We start from the raw sequence: 14,943 nt of genomic DNA, 5'->3' as shown, positions 1-14,943 counted from the left end.
TTAGGGAAGTAACGTGGTTCTGATGGACATACACTTAGCAGCCACTGAACTGTGACAAGTTACAATCCCTAGAACAGTGTTGGTAGCGACAAGAGAAAAGACAGGGAAATGGGGCTGACAGACCAGAAGTGGGTGCTATCCTACAAAAAGGCCAGGCCTATGAGTCAATGGAGAAGAGAAAAAAAGATTCCATAAATCTAGCTGGGACGATTGATTTGTTTCTCGCTATGAAGATCAATTTAGGTCTTTACCTCACACCATATACCAAAAGAAATCATCACTAGATCAGTGAGTTTTACTGTCAAAAGAAAGCATACAAAAATCAGAAGAAATTAAAATATTTTCAGCCCCTAGTGGAATACAGGATTCTGGGCTAAGACATAAAAAGAGGAATTTACAGTGGAGAATACAGTGAGACTTGGATACAAAAAGAAAACATCTGTATGTAAAAAGCATGATTAAGCCAACCACAGACTTCTCAGTTCTACTTGCTGCAAATTTCCCTTAGGGGGATGTTTTTGTGCGGTCATACTTCACTTAGGTAAAAACTTCTTTTTATTACTTCTCTGTATTTTAAAAATTATGAGCATGAATATCCAATTAATTGTACTAAATGAAAAAATTAACTTACTGCTGAAGGACTCATAGCGAATGTGACTGAAACCGAGAAATGAGAAAAGTTAGGAGAATTAAGGAAGGAAGAGGAGGAGGGGTCTGAGAAGAGCCAAAATCTCCCCAAAATGACCACTTAAGGGAAGATGCAGGAGGTGCCCGAAATATAAACCCAAGCCTGTCTGGCCTAATTCAGTCGTGAGCCATTTTCTATTTGCTCTAAAAGCAACCCGGTGGTCCTACGGGGCAGTGGTTACCAGGGCTGGGGACACAGACAGTGTGACCTTCCCGCCAGGAGCAGTGATGTATAGTTTGGAACAGCCAGCGCGAGTAGCTGTAAAAAGCACACCTACGGTTTTTCGTTTTTAAGGAAGTCTACAGACAGCGCACCCCCCAGTGCCTGCTCCTGGGAGAGATGCCCTCCCCACCCTGCTGTGGGGACAAACCCAGGTTCAAGTTCCCATGGGCTGCCGAGTTACACGGAGGACCTAGTAATGTAGCAGATCGCATTATTCATGAACAATAGGTCAAGACAATGATAGCCTCAGGTCAGCTGGTGAGGCTGAGCAGTTACTGTTCAAGTGGAGGCTCCGGGGTTAGGCTGGGTTCAAGTCCCACCTGCACTACGATGGTGGCTTTGGGCGGGTCCTTAGCTGTTCGAGCCTCAGTGTCCCTATCTGCGGCAGGAAGACGACGGCAGTACCTGCTGTTACTGTAGGGCCGTGGGGCAGGTTAACTACGGTGACACTTACCAACCTGTTCACCCCACAGGGCACAGTGAGCGGGAGCAGCTGTACTTGTGCCTCTCAACGGCCAGCACGGAGGGGCGAGATCGGAGTGGACAACGGGGACAGGACGGGCAGAGGCGGGGACTAGGGATGGGGGAGCAAGGAGGGTAGGGAGGATGGAGGCAGGGGAAGAGGGAGATGGGAAAGGAGAGGTCGGATGGGCTGGGCGGGGAGCACTGCGCTCTGGGTTCCGAGGAGCAGAGCAGGAGGAAGTGGGGGGATCGGGAAAACAGGGCATGGGGCGTTGCCAGGGGACCGGGCTCTCGGGTGGGTCATCTCTGGGTACCTGCTGGGTGCGCTGGGCTGAGCCCATGGCTCTGGGGAGACCAAGACTGGGGCTGGCTGGGGCTGCGCACGTGGACGCATGACAAAGGGAAGGCGGCCCACATGCTGGATGGATGGGGGCAGGGCAGGGAGGAGGCTGGAGCCCCCGCTTAGGGCAGGAAGGGAGGATCACTGGGCAGCCCAGAAGGTGCTGAGGCTGGGGCGTGGGGCTGGGTCTGGGGGGAGCCGTGAGGGGGTGGCAGGGAGGGCAGCCCGGGCCTGGGGACATGGCGGAGAAAGAGTCAAGTCGTCAGAGCGCTGGGGAGGAGGTGGTGTGGGAGAGGAGTTTGAGAGAAGGGCGCCCAGGAAGAGTGGGGCCTGGGCCGGGCCTGGGGGATGCGGGCGCCATGGCCTTTAGGAGCCTCAGGGCGAGCGTGGTGGCTGCCGGGGCAGCTGGACTCACCGGGGGTGATGGTGAGTTTGGTCCCGTTGAGGGCCTGCCACACCTTCCTGCCGCATCTTAATGTTTCCACTTGGATCCGGCAAAAGTACAAATTCCCATCCTTCTCCTGCAGGTTCGATATCTGCAGGGAGCCAGACTTCTGACCCAGTGATAATTCAAGGGAGATCCGCTTCTTGTAGTCCTTATGGATGGAAGGCTGAGTACTGTTGTAGATGACCTGCCCATGGAAGTGTGTCCATCTCAAGGCTACACTCACTCTGGGATCCGGGGCTAAGTCCCAGTCGTGATAGAAGGAGAAAGGGATGCGGACGGAGCCACCCTTGGGGGCCGAGAGGCGGTCTGGTTGCTTGATTCCGTAGTTACTTGTATCACACTCTGCCCATCTACCTGTAGGAGCCGGGAGAGGAGGGACTTGAAGCCACGGGGAGAGATGGAGACGATCAGCCCAGCCCTTCTGACACCCTCCCCGACGGGCAGTAGTGGGACAGATGGTAGGACCGGCTCCCTGGCCTGGGTGTTCCCCTCGCCCGGCATGGGGTAGGGAGGAGGGTGAAGGCTTGGGCTGACCAGCACTATGGGACCAGCCCGTCGCTTGCTGGGGCTGGGAGGCCTGGCCAGCTCCCCCGGCAGACCCCCTGTCCAGCTGCCCAGCCACAGCCCTTGCTGGGGACTCGCTGGGCCTCGGGACAGAGCGAGGGTGTCCCGGACACTCACCGGCCTGCAGACGTGGCGGCAGCAGCAGCAGAGACAGTAGCAGGAACAGACCCATTGTCTCACTCTCCTCCCCGGGGAGGAAGCGACAGCAGCCCCGTCAAGGCCAGAGGGAGGCCCTAGGCTGTGCCTCCTTGGGGAGTCAGGAGACACCCGGAGAGCGAGGATCAGGCCCCTTCAGAAGAGCAAGGGAGGGTGAGAGCCTTCCCCAAACTCACCCGTCCCCAGAGTGACCAGCACTTCCTTTATCAATCTGGTTTCTTCTTTTCCTATATTGCAAAAGTGCTTCCTTGTGGTCAGAGCACAGAGAGCCATGAGGCCCCAGCCTCTATCTTCCTGCAGAGGGCCATGGTTCTGACCTTGGCCATGTGTGGCCTCTCCCCTTCTGCCTCTGCTCCTGGCCCCTGCCAACACCTCTACCTCTCCTTAGGAGTCAGTCTCTGTCTCTCTAGCTCTCCTTTTCATTGGCTAAGTGTCTCTCGGCCTTTTTCTGTCCTCCCAGGGGAAGGGGTGCCAGCAGGACCAGCTCTAGTCCTGCCACTGAGAAGACAGGCAGCGAGGAGTCTCTGAGAAGAGAGAAGGAGGAGGGAACCACTGGTGTTGAGATGCCCTCGACCTCCAGCCCCAGCACCAGGAACACCCAGCTTGTTCTTTGTCCCTGTCCTTCCTGGCAGGGCCTCCCCTTCAGCCCCTCCCCTGCTGTCCTGTGCAGGATCCAAGTCTACCAGGCCCCTTCCCTGCCCTGATCAGGTCCTTTTGTGCAGTCTTATACCCTCCCTATGGTTAAGAGGAAAGGGTGGACCTTCTGGAGGCCATTCCTTGACCCACCCAGGATGCGAGACCATATCTGTAGGTCCTTCTGTTCTCTACTCTAGGTGAGGAGACCAAGGCTCAGAGGAGACCTGCCCTAGGTTGTATGACTCTCAGATAGGAGGCCAAGACTCAAGCTCTAGTCTTGCTGAATCCACAGGGCATACTGCTCCTTCTAGATGCTTCTGTCTGGTTGTCCCACACAGACAGACTTGCTCCTGAGTGCAGAGTTCTGGAGGGTGACTCTCCGGAGGCTATATTTTTATAATGCTCCTCAGGTGATTCCCTCCACAGCTGGGAGAGTCCTGACTCATCCATAGCCTCCTTGACTAAGAGGGATATAAGGTCTAGAGCAACAGAGTCACCCTGGTGACAGTCTCTGGACCACCTCCAAAGGAGCGCACTGCCAGCTTGTGACTGGTGGTGGGTGGGGGTGAGAGACTGGGGCTGGGACCTCTGGTGACTCACTGGGCAGGTTCTAGGAGGCTCTGCTCCCTCCCTCCCCCGGATGAGGTTGGCATTGGCTGACTGCGTAGCTGGTGATGGTGGGAGAGCATGATTTCATCACAGGAAGTGGTCTTGTCTTCTGGAGGTGGAAGCAAGCAGACCGACTTCCTTTCTCCTTTTCTGTTTCTTCCCCAGATCTCACAGTTTTTTTCCACTCTTCTCCCAGGCCAGCCGGTCAGCCCCCGCCCTTTCCCCGTGTCTGCAATTCTTATATTTCCTGCCAGGCCGGAGAAGAGAAATTCTGCATTTTCATGGAATGGCTTTATCTGACCAGGCCTTAAACACCCATTGCCTCATTTTCAGCTTTAAAATATTGTGTGGTGAATGTATTTTCATCAATAGTAAATTGAGGCACCATCAAGAATCCGAATCTTAATGTCATGGAGTCCTCTGGGCTGTGGAAGGTGGTTGGGCAAATGGTAACAGTTGGAAAAGTGGACAAAAGAGAGGACAAGGGACTGACTGCCTTTTTAGCATCTCTTCTAGAAGGTGGCCTGGTCTGTTTGAGGGGTGACACCTGAGTTCCATTTCCACCCTGTCTCACTAGCTGTGGACCTGGCTGGACAGTCTCCTTTTTGCCTGGCCACCCAAGAAGGGGGCTGGACCCCATTAGTGGGTACCCCGGCCCATTCTGTTGGGCAACATGGCATGTTTACTAAATATGCATGTTTACTAGCTACACTTTGGTAGAGTATCTGCTATCCAGGTGCCTCGGGTCCCACTGTTCCCATATATGGTATCCCTATATGCAAACTGCACATTTCATGTCCTGTTCAGGCCCCTGGGCCCAGCTGGATCCCCATGATGCCTGGAACTGTGAGGCACGACTTCTGCTCACAGACACTGTGTGGTTTCTGGGTTTGTTCATCCTCCCTTCTCTCAACAGCAATGAGAGTGTCCAGTAATCAGTCCTGATCTGTGGCTCTCACAGAGGGGGTTTCTGGTGGGAGGAGGGCCTGGAATTTTGTGATTCATAGATGGGCAGAGTCTAAATGCAGCTCTTTAGCTCAGATGGTGGCCATAGGGGAGGGGTCAGAAGCCATGTGATGAGGAGAGAGAGAGAGAAAGAGAGTGAGCTATGAGCTGTGGACCACATTTTGAGAATTCTACCTTAGATATTCCCCCAAGTTCTCCTAAGTTTTTGTTCTCAGGTTCTCATTGGCCACATCCATCACTGCCCCTTCCCCCTCTACAGTACCTAACCCTGCTCCTGCTTTCCCCCCAAGGCCAGGAGTAAGGCAAGAGGTAAGCTCTCACTACCTCCACTAATTGTGATGGAGTTTCTAGCCCATGCAATAAGGCAAGACAAAGAAATAAAAAAATGCTCCGTGTTTTCCTAGATTCTGTGTTTATGTAATTTGGCATTTATTCATCACAGGGCAATTGTATTAACTATTTTTAAAAAATTTTCTGCATCCTTGGTGCTCTGGTTCCTGTGGCCTTGCTGACTGGGGAAAGATGGTCCCTCCCAAAACTTGCCTATCTTAGAGCAAAGGGCATTCCTAGGAACATGCCTTTCGTGTGCAAACTAATGAATCCAGGACCCGTCCTCCAAACCACCTCCTTTATCTAACTCTCATCCACCAAGCCAATATTTCCTCTGCCCTGAGTCAGTCCTGTGTCAGGTGCCAGAGAACTAGAGATAGTTGTAACCTGTAACCCAAAGCCCACTGGAATTAATTAAACTAGCCAATCCTAAACTGTTTCCCCTTCCTTGCTTATCTTGCCAGGGGAAAACTCACAAAAGATTCTGGTCATTTCCTTCCCCTTGGTCTTGCCTCTGCCTTTTCTAGTGCTTCCCCAGGTGGCCCTCTATGGCATGGCGTTTTCATTCTCTGCAGGAAATGTAAGTTCTAAAAACTTTCTTTCAGTATCACTACCCTCTCTGTGTCATCACTCAGTCACCTGTACAAAATAAAATCCTGTGAGTATAAGAATTGAGCCAAAAGACATCCAGATTGGAAGGAAAGAAGGAAAAACTTTATTAACAGGTGACTTGATGGTTTATGTAGACGATCCAATGGAATTGACCAAAAAAGCCACTACAGCTGTAAGTGATTTAAACTAGGTCACAGGGGGCACCTGAGTGGCTCAGTGGGTTAAAGCCTCTGCCTTTGGCTCAGGTCATGATCCCAGGGTCCTGGGATCGAGCCCCACATCGGGCTCTCTGCTCAGCAGGGAGCCTGCTTCCTCCTCTCTCTCTCTGCCTGCCTCTCTGCCTACTTGTGATCTCTGCCTGTCAAATAAATAAATAAAATCTTTTAAAAAAATAAATAAACTAGGTCACAGGATACAAAAGCAATACACAAAAATCAATTGTTTTTCTTTTTTTCTTTCTTTCTTTATTTATTTTTGTTTTGTTTTTCTTTTTTTAAAAACATTTTATTTATTTATTAGAGAGAGAGACACACACGGAGCACACAAGTGGGTTTGGGACAGAGGGAGAGGAAGAAGGAGAAGCAGACTTCCTACAGAGCAAGGAACCCAATGTGGGGCTTGATGCCAAGACCCTAAGATCATGACCTGCGTTGAAGGCAGATGCTTAACTGAGACACCCAGGCATCCCTCAAGTGTTTTTCTATATACTAATCACAAAAAATGGAAGTCAAATGAAAATAATACCACTTATGATAGCTTCAAAATATGAAATACTTAGAAATAAGTACCACAGAAGATGTGTAAGATCTGAACACAAAACTATAAGACATTACTGAGAGAAATTAAAGGTTAATGAATGGAGATTTCATACCTAAGTATGAACAGTATTCAATGCAGTTCAGATGTCAATTCTCCCCCCATTCATATGTACCTAGAACACAATCCCAGCCAAATCTCAACAGGCTCTTTTGTGGAAATTGAATAGCCAATTCTAAAATTCATAGAGAGGGGCGCCTGGGTGGCTCAGTGGGTTAAAGCCTCTGCTTTTGGCTTGGGTCATGATCCCAGGGTCCTGGGATCGAGCCCCACATCGGGCTCTCTGCTCCCCGGGGACCCTGCTTCCCCCTCTCTCTGCCTGCCTCTCTGCCCACTTGTGATCTCTCTGCCAAATAAATAAATAAAATCTTTAAAAAAAATGAAATTCCTATAGAAATTCAAAGTACTTAGAATGGCTAAAAACTGACAATGAAGAACAAAGAATACACTATCTGACTTGAAGACTTACTATAAAGCTACTGTCATCAAAGGTATTGGTGTCAAGACAGAGAAATAGATCAACGGAACAGAGCAGAGTAAAGAAAGAGATCCACAATTCTGGGGTCAGTTTATTTCTAACGAAGATGCAAATGCAATTCAATGGAGAAATTACAGTCTTTTGAACAACTGGAAATTTATATTTAAAAATGAACTTCAGGGGTGCCTGGGTGGCTCAGTGGGTTAAAGCCTCTGTCTTCGGCTCAGGTCATGATCTCAGGGTCGTGGGATTGAGCCCCGCATCGGGCTTTCTGCTCCGCGGGGAGCCTGCTTCCCTTTCTCTCCTCTGCCTGCCTCTCTGCCTACTTGTGATCTCTGTCAAATAAATAAGCAAAATCTTTTAAAAAAATGAACATCAATTCATATTTTGCTCTATCTACAAAAATTAACTCAAAAAGAATTATCAGCCTAAATGTAAGTCCTAAAATTATTTAAGTCAAGAAAAAAAAAAACAGAAGAAAATCTTGTGACTTTGGGTTAGGTGCAGATTTCTTAGATTCAACACCAAAAGTATTAAAATACTGACAAATTGGAGCCCCTCAAAATGAAATCTGTTCTTCAAAAGATGCTGTCAAGAAAATGTAAGGAGACACTACAGACTGGGAGACAATATTGGCAAATCACATAACTCACAAAGGATCTGTATCCCAAATATACAAAGAACCCTCAAAATTTGTGAAAAAAAAATCCCAATTGAAAACATGAGCTAAAGATTTGAAGAGATACTTTGTCAAAGGAGACATACAGCTCACGACCACATGAAAAGATGTGTAACAGCATTAGTCATTAGGGAAATGTGAAAGAAAACCACAGTGAGATCACATCACATATCTGCTAAATGGCTCAAACTGAAAGACCAGCCAATAATAAGTGTTGGCAAGGAAATGGAGCAATTGAGGATGTCTTACACTGCTGGTGGGAATGCACAGAGGTGCAAATATTAAACCATTCCTTAAAAAGTTAGATATACACCTACCTCACGTACACACACACACGTACCTCCCACTCCATCCTGTTCAAGTTTGAGAACCACTGCCCTGAAGTTTGAGTCCAAGGACATGGAATTTAAGGACCTCTCTTGCCTGTTCCCTTTCCTTTTCAGGGAAATCCTGTGAGGTAAAGGAGTTTAATTCCTACCCAACAAAGGAAGAAACGAAGGCCCAGACAGGTCACCTCACTTGCTCCAGTTCCCTCCACTGGGAAGGTCTGGAGTCTGGACCATGCTCAGGTCTGTGTGTCTTTTTTTTTTTTTTGACCCTCTCCACCCCGGCCCACCACCCACAGGTCTGTGTGCCTTGTGAGCTTGGTGCTTTCCCAAATGACGGTCCTTCTTCCTAGCTCCCGCAACAGCTTAACTTCCCCAACCTCCTGTCTCCTCCCACAGCCCTTCCTACAAAAGCCCTCCAGTGCTGCTTTCATCCAGCCGCTGGTCAATTTCTGGAGAAACAAAGGCAGCAGGGATGTGGGTGTGAGGGAGAGGCAGGCCATGGAGTGATGAAAGACAACAGCGGGTCTCTGAGAACAGGGAAGAAAGAGAAACTGAGAGCCAGATCTTGATCTCTACCCTTCTGCACAGTGTGCTCCTGTGCCAAGGCTGACATCAGCACTCTGTTTACTTCCTCTTGTTTTCCATCAGAGGGAGGAGGCCAGGCTCAGAGAGGGTTTGTCCTGCCCTGGCTGGGGGCAGGCACGCAGTGAGCCCTCCAGAAATGAGAGCCCAGCCGGGAAGGGAAGACTCACCCATGTAAAGCAAGTAGAGGGAGGCCCCAGAGTTAATGTTGGGACAGGTGGGCTTCCACCTCCCACTTCCTGGGTGCTGGGTGTTTTGCTCATTTGCTATATTCTTGATGCTTTGACATCTGGGGCCTCACTGACGCGGGGAGACAGCCCTTTGCAGTGCTAGCCAGTTCCTAGAGATAGCAAAGAATTGCCCAGGAGCACACCTTTCTTTTTATTTTATTTTAATTTTTTAAGATTTTACCTAAGAGAGAATGAGAAAGAGCATGAGTGGGGAGATGGGGAGAGGGAGAAGCAGGCCCCCCTCTCAGCAGGGATCCTGATGGGGCACTCGATCCCAGAACCCGGGGACCATGACCTGAGCTGAAGGCAGATGTCCGACCCACTGGGCCAACCCGGTGCCCCAGGAGCACGCCTTTCATGTGCACACCAACCAGTCTGGAACCCACAAACCACCTCTTCTATGTGACGCTCCAGGAGGCCACTGTTCCTCTGCCCCATTCCCCCCAGACAGACTTTCATCCGCAGAACCTGCTGAAATTATTCCCACTGGTCAGTCCTCCAGTCTGCTTATCCTGCTTTGTCTTGTCTTTTCTACAGAAGGATAAAGGCTCCTGTCCCTGTTTGCCCTTGACTTCCTCGGCCTCTTGACCGACCTTGGTGCCTCCCAGCATGGCCCCACCCGGAGTTCTGTGCCTCCTGTTTCTAGGGAATCTGTGAGGATACATTCTCATTGCCGTGTGTTTGTGTCTTACCACACTTGATCCAAACAGATCCAAATCCAGTTTATTCTAAACCAGTAGTAAAGTCTCCTCAGACCCCAAGAGGTAGGCAGGGTCTGTTAGATCCTCATTTTACAAGAGGAAACTGAGGTCCCATGGGAGGTTATGAACGTCACTTATGGTCCCACTGCCAGTAAATATCTGCTGGGCTGTGGGGTCTGGGCCTCTGCACGGTGCCACTTCCCCATGCAGAGACAGCAGTCGACAGGCCTCTGACCCATGTTACAGCCCGGGTTCCCTTTACTGGATCTTCCTGCTGCACAGGGAGGAGATAAGGACAGACCGGCTTGTGGAGATTTGGGTCCCTGTTACCCGACTTGGTGCAGGAGGCAGTCAGGGCTGACTGGTGTGGATGGAGAGAAGGCAGAGAAGCCTTTGTCTTTACAGGGCGGGGATCTGGCAGTAAGGATCCATGTGACTTTCCTGTCATTATGCGTTGTTTTCTGTGTTGCCTCATTCTGTCCCCACTCAGACCCTTTAAGGCAAGTGGCTGTTTTCCCCATTTTGCCAATGAGAAAACAGGCCGGGGGAAGGGAGGGCATTTGCCACACAGCCTGCCTTCTGTGGAGCCTCTGTCACAGTCCCAGGTTTCGTGTGTTCTGTGACCGAGGCTTCCTTACCCGTCAGCCGCCTCCTCACGGCCCCTTACTGCATTCCAACTCCTGATCAACCCGACACACATGCCAACTGAGCTTCTAGAAGAGTGAGAGCAGACAGCAAAGACCTGGGGGGCAGGGGCTGACCCCCACCCCCGGCCTTGCTGCGCTCCGAGGCTGGGAGCAGAGAGGGATGCTCACAGAGGAGACCGTTGTCACCCTTCCCCTCAGAGCAGTGGAGGGCGGCACATGTTGAACAAACAGCCGTCCAGAGAAGCAGCCCGGATTCGTAGCATTTGCCAATTTCATGGTGTCAGAACTCCCACAGCACCGAGTTAACTACTACCATGTGGACGGAAGGTTTGTATCCCCCAAATGTATGTGTTGAAGCCCTAGCCCCACAGTGTGGCTGCATTCAGAGAGGGCGCCCCTGAGGACATAATGAAGGTTAAAGGAATCATGGCGATGGGCTCAGGGTCCTCATAGAAGGTGACAGCGGAGTGCTCCTTTCTCTTTCTCTCTCCAAGTGCACAGTCTGCGGGAAGGCCTCGTGAACACAGAGCAAGATGGCACCGCCTACACGCCACAGGCCATGACCTCAGAATGCAGCCTATCTTGCCAGCATCTTGATCTTGGACTTCCTGGACTCCAGAATCGAGAGAAATTCCTGATGCGTAAGCTGCCAGGTGGGTAGCATCTCATTTTGGCAGCCGGAGCGGACGACTCCCCCTCCCCCTTCAGTGAAGTCACTGAATTTGAGGCCAGAAGAAACGCACAACAGCAGGTGTTTCTACCTCATTCCTGCTGTACAGACACAAGAGCATGAATGACCTCAAGAGCGTAGACCATAGTAGTATGTGGTAGAACAAGCAGGGAGGAAAGACATTAGCAGGGAGGGATGAGCTTCCTTCTTTTTAAACATAATTTATTTGTGAGTTTGTATTTAATTTTTTTTATTATCATTTTTGTGGTGATAATACATACCTAGCAAAAAAATTTACCATTTGAGCCATTTTTAAGTAGACCGCTCAGTGGCATTAAGCTCATTTACAGTGTTGTGCACCCACTTAACTTTTAGGAATGCCTGTGTTCCATCAGGGCCGCAGAACATTCCCCAGAATGTCCCAGTCAGCTCCAGGACCCTTCTCTCTGTGGGCTTCCGGGTGGTCATCAGGGAATTTGGGAGAAAAAGCCATGACATGATTCTGTTTCTGTGCATTTCATAGAATTCTAACTGAACATGAATTACGGTGGCCACGTGGGTCCTCTTCGTCTTTTTTCCCTGCCTTTATCTGTAAAAGGGTTTTAGGAATCCGAGCTGAGCGTGGGCTGGCAAGGGAACTGGCCGATGCATCTGAGCTGAGGTGGGGGCTGCAGTCCCCGTCAGCCCCTGAACTTCGTGTCGCTGTGGTCCCCGCTGGCCGTGTTTATGCAGTTTGGGTTTGCAACAGCAGACGGGCGTTCCCTCACCATTCTGGAGGCCAGACGTCCAAACTCAAGGTGTCAGCGGGGTCGTGGCCCCTCTGAAGGCTCTGGGGAGAGTCCTTCCCGCCTCTGCCAGCTTCTGGAGCTCACAGGGTCTCCGGGGTCCTTGGCGGTTGGCCCCGGGCAGTCCCTGCCTCCCGCGTCTGCCTTTCAGCGGCGAGACGGGTGACCCCGTACTCCCAGGTCAGATGCGGAGTGTGTCAGGGCTGGGGGTGGTCGCCCGATGGTGAGCTCCTGTGAGGAAGTGGTTTACAAACGTTTACACAACACAAGCGTGTGCTGCGGGTGAGACCAGGAAGACCGAGAAAGGGGGAGCTCGCATCTGAGAGGGGTGCATGGGGGCGGCGACCGCCGCCAGGACCCCAGGGGGAAGGGGCTTCTACAGAGTCCGGCGGCAGCTGAAATCACCCCGCCCGCACTGTCCCCAGGACACAGTCCGTCACCGGACTCGATGAACTTGCGGTCTCTGGAGAAAAGGAATTATTCGGTCCGAGCCAAAGGCAGTGTGTCTCGGTACAAACCGGAGAAAGTCGTTTCTGAAGGCGGAGAGGGGGAGCATCTCCGCTGGCGGGATGGGGCACTGCCTGATGCAGGACCGGCTGTGGTCAGGTTCCCTGTGCGCCGGGTCACCTTCCTTCTGGATGGTGGGTTTGCGCCTATCAGCTGTGTGAGACCCGGGTCAGAGCACAACCACACTCCCATGCCTTAGGGCGACTATTTAAGTTATCATAATCTGCCAAATAAAATCCCTCTGCCCTGAGGAGTCTACCTTCCTAATAACACAAAGTTGAGAAATGTGTTTTTACACAAATAAAAATTAGCAAAACAAAGACAACTTTAGTGATTATTATTACATGAGCCTGGATGCTCTGTTTCGGGTTGGCGATATTTGCAGAACGTTTAAAGATGTGGCATTTCAAGTATTACATATTTATGTTGTAAAATGGTTTTTAACTTCTCCCCATAAAATCACTAAATATGTTATAACCATTCTCGTATCATTTGTTTTGTATGGATAATAATGCCAAGTTAGACAACCTTTCCTGAATCATCGAAGTTCTGAGGTAGTTTTGTTTTATAATCCCACCTGATGTGGGATTAATGTCCGTTGAGACAGCAATCAGTACATTTCTGAAAGCAATACTTAGATCTGGAAATGTCATGCGTTTTACCCAAAAGAGGCACCTGCTGTCTGGGTTGGGGTCACATATCACAGGTTATCCTTGTTACAGAAAATATTACAAAATGTTTTAATTTTATGATCTAAATTGTGACCACTTCCATCCTGATTTTAACCATGTTTTAAAGAAAGTCTGGTAGCTTGCTTCATGCCTGAAATGCCAAATTCACATATATATTACATATACGTGCATATATTTAACATGTATGCATGCACATATACGTATATGCAGATAAAGCAAGGTAATAAGAATTGTTTAAGGTTCCGCAGTTGACTTTTGCAATGGTTAGAGCAGGCTACCCTGTATGTCTAGAACGAGGAAATGGAACATGAAGAGAGAGTGGGTGTTTGACACAACCAGGAGACAGGTGTTACCCAAAAATCTATTACCTGCAAGTTACCTGAGGGAAAAATGTAGCAAGTTCCTTCCCCTTTTTATTACTTACTTGTCTGCTCCTTTCCTTCATACAGGCCCAAGGAAAGAGAGTCTTCTGCCTCAACAAGGCCACAACACCCTGTCCCCTCTGGCCTGGACTCAGTCCCCGCTGTGTGAGGGGGCAGGGCAATCCGGGGGCCAGAAGGGTGATAATCTAGGGATCCCCCTTTACAGGCTCCAGGTTGCACTGGGCCCGTCCTAGGTGATGGAGTCCAGGTGTTTGTGTTATAAGTTATAAGTTCACTTGTGTGTTGAGGTTCAAGAGGTTCTAGAGCCTGAGGCCAGGTTGGGATCCCTAACTCTGGGCATGGTGTTGGTCACAGCCCCTTTCCGCACAGATATCTCCCCTCCTCTCTCTGAATTCTGGTGACTTAGCTGCTCTCTCGGGCCTGGAGATACCGCTGCTGACTTGCTGGCGTGGCCTTGGGCCCGCAGTCGGTCTCAGTAGTGTGTTCCTACACTCGGCCTGCTCTGTCCTCTGTCAGGATTCCTTTCCTAAGCTCTCTTCCACTGCCTTCACCTGAGAGAGTCATCTGTTTCCTGCCAGGGCCGCTGGCTTCGTGAGGGGACAGAGGCACGCGGAGTGTGAATTCACCGGGAAATATGCGGCAGACACAAGGGGTGAGATGCTCAGCGGGCACTGCTGAGTAGGTTGGAAAATGTAGACTGGAAGAACTTTTTTTCATTCCTGGACCTGAGATCCACCAGACAAATTAAATCCCACTAGTGCCAAGACACAAGCAAGCCTCGGACACTCGTGGGTTAAGACAATGAACATCAGTCCTGGATTGTGCAACATCCCAGTGGGCCGGTCCTGGCCCAGGGCCCTCAGGGGGCAGCTCCTCCGTCTCTCCTGTACCTGCAGTTTCACTTGCTCTAGTGCCGCGGGGTCCTCTCCACTCACCTGGCAAATGGGGAAACAGCATGAAAAATTGCACGACCGAGTTTTGCATCACTTCCTCTGGGGGTAATATACATCCTTTTTCCCACGTTGCACAGGCCAGAGATTGGTTGTCTGATCCCCACATGTCTGGGAGAGAGGCTAGGAAATGTGTTTAGGTGTGGGACCAGGATCAGGGTAAGGCAGGTGAGGCTTTCGCCTCAGATCAGAGCCTGAACAGGACTCCCAAGAAGCCCAGTAGAGTTTGGAAGTTATTATTGGTGAGTTTGCTTCCACTAAACTGAGGAAGGTAAAATTATAACTAATTCTGTTTGGGGTATGAATGAAATATTTAAACTTAAAATAGTTTTCAGAGTTTGAATGACCTACTTTTTAATGTTTCAATTTTTTTTCAACTCTTTAGTGTTCTGTTAAGAATTAACCATTAAGGGGCGCCTGGATGGTTCAGTGGGTTCAGCCACTGCCTTCGGCTTGGGTCA

General features: G+C 50.2%; 1 protein-coding gene and 1 long non-coding RNA gene across 5 annotated transcripts in view; one reads left to right on the top strand and one right to left on the bottom strand.

The window, feature by feature from the left end:
• PILRA (paired immunoglobin like type 2 receptor alpha) overlaps positions 1-3,168 on the bottom strand; it is a 17,088-nt gene extending 13,920 nt beyond the window's left edge. The window contains exons 1-2 of the mRNA XM_032328533.1: positions 2,842-3,168; positions 2,128-2,514 (exon numbers count right to left, since the gene is read on the bottom strand). Of these exons, the coding sequence (XP_032184424.1) occupies positions 2,128-2,514; positions 2,842-2,896 (442 nt within the window). The 5' untranslated portion in view covers positions 2,897-3,168. The remainder of the gene's footprint in view (positions 1-2,127; positions 2,515-2,841) is intronic.
• Positions 2,507-14,943, top strand: LOC116581373. Of its 4 annotated transcripts, none has more exons than XR_004282032.1 (4): positions 2,507-2,618; positions 8,450-8,575; positions 9,685-11,148; positions 13,599-14,943. It is a non-coding gene; the product is annotated as an uncharacterized LOC116581373 (long non-coding RNA). The 4 variants fall into 4 exon arrangements; XR_004282034.1 differs by lacking the exon at positions 13,599-14,943 and having other exon boundaries at positions 9,685-9,800; positions 10,494-11,449; XR_004282033.1 differs by lacking the exon at positions 13,599-14,943 and having other exon boundaries at positions 9,685-10,822; positions 10,990-11,449.

Source organism: Mustela erminea, chromosome 20, assembly GCF_009829155.1.
Source record: "Mustela erminea isolate mMusErm1 chromosome 20, mMusErm1.Pri, whole genome shotgun sequence".
In the NCBI taxonomy this organism is placed as follows: domain Eukaryota; kingdom Metazoa; phylum Chordata; class Mammalia; order Carnivora; family Mustelidae; genus Mustela; species Mustela erminea.
This window is presented reverse-complemented; position numbering and strand designations above follow the sequence as displayed.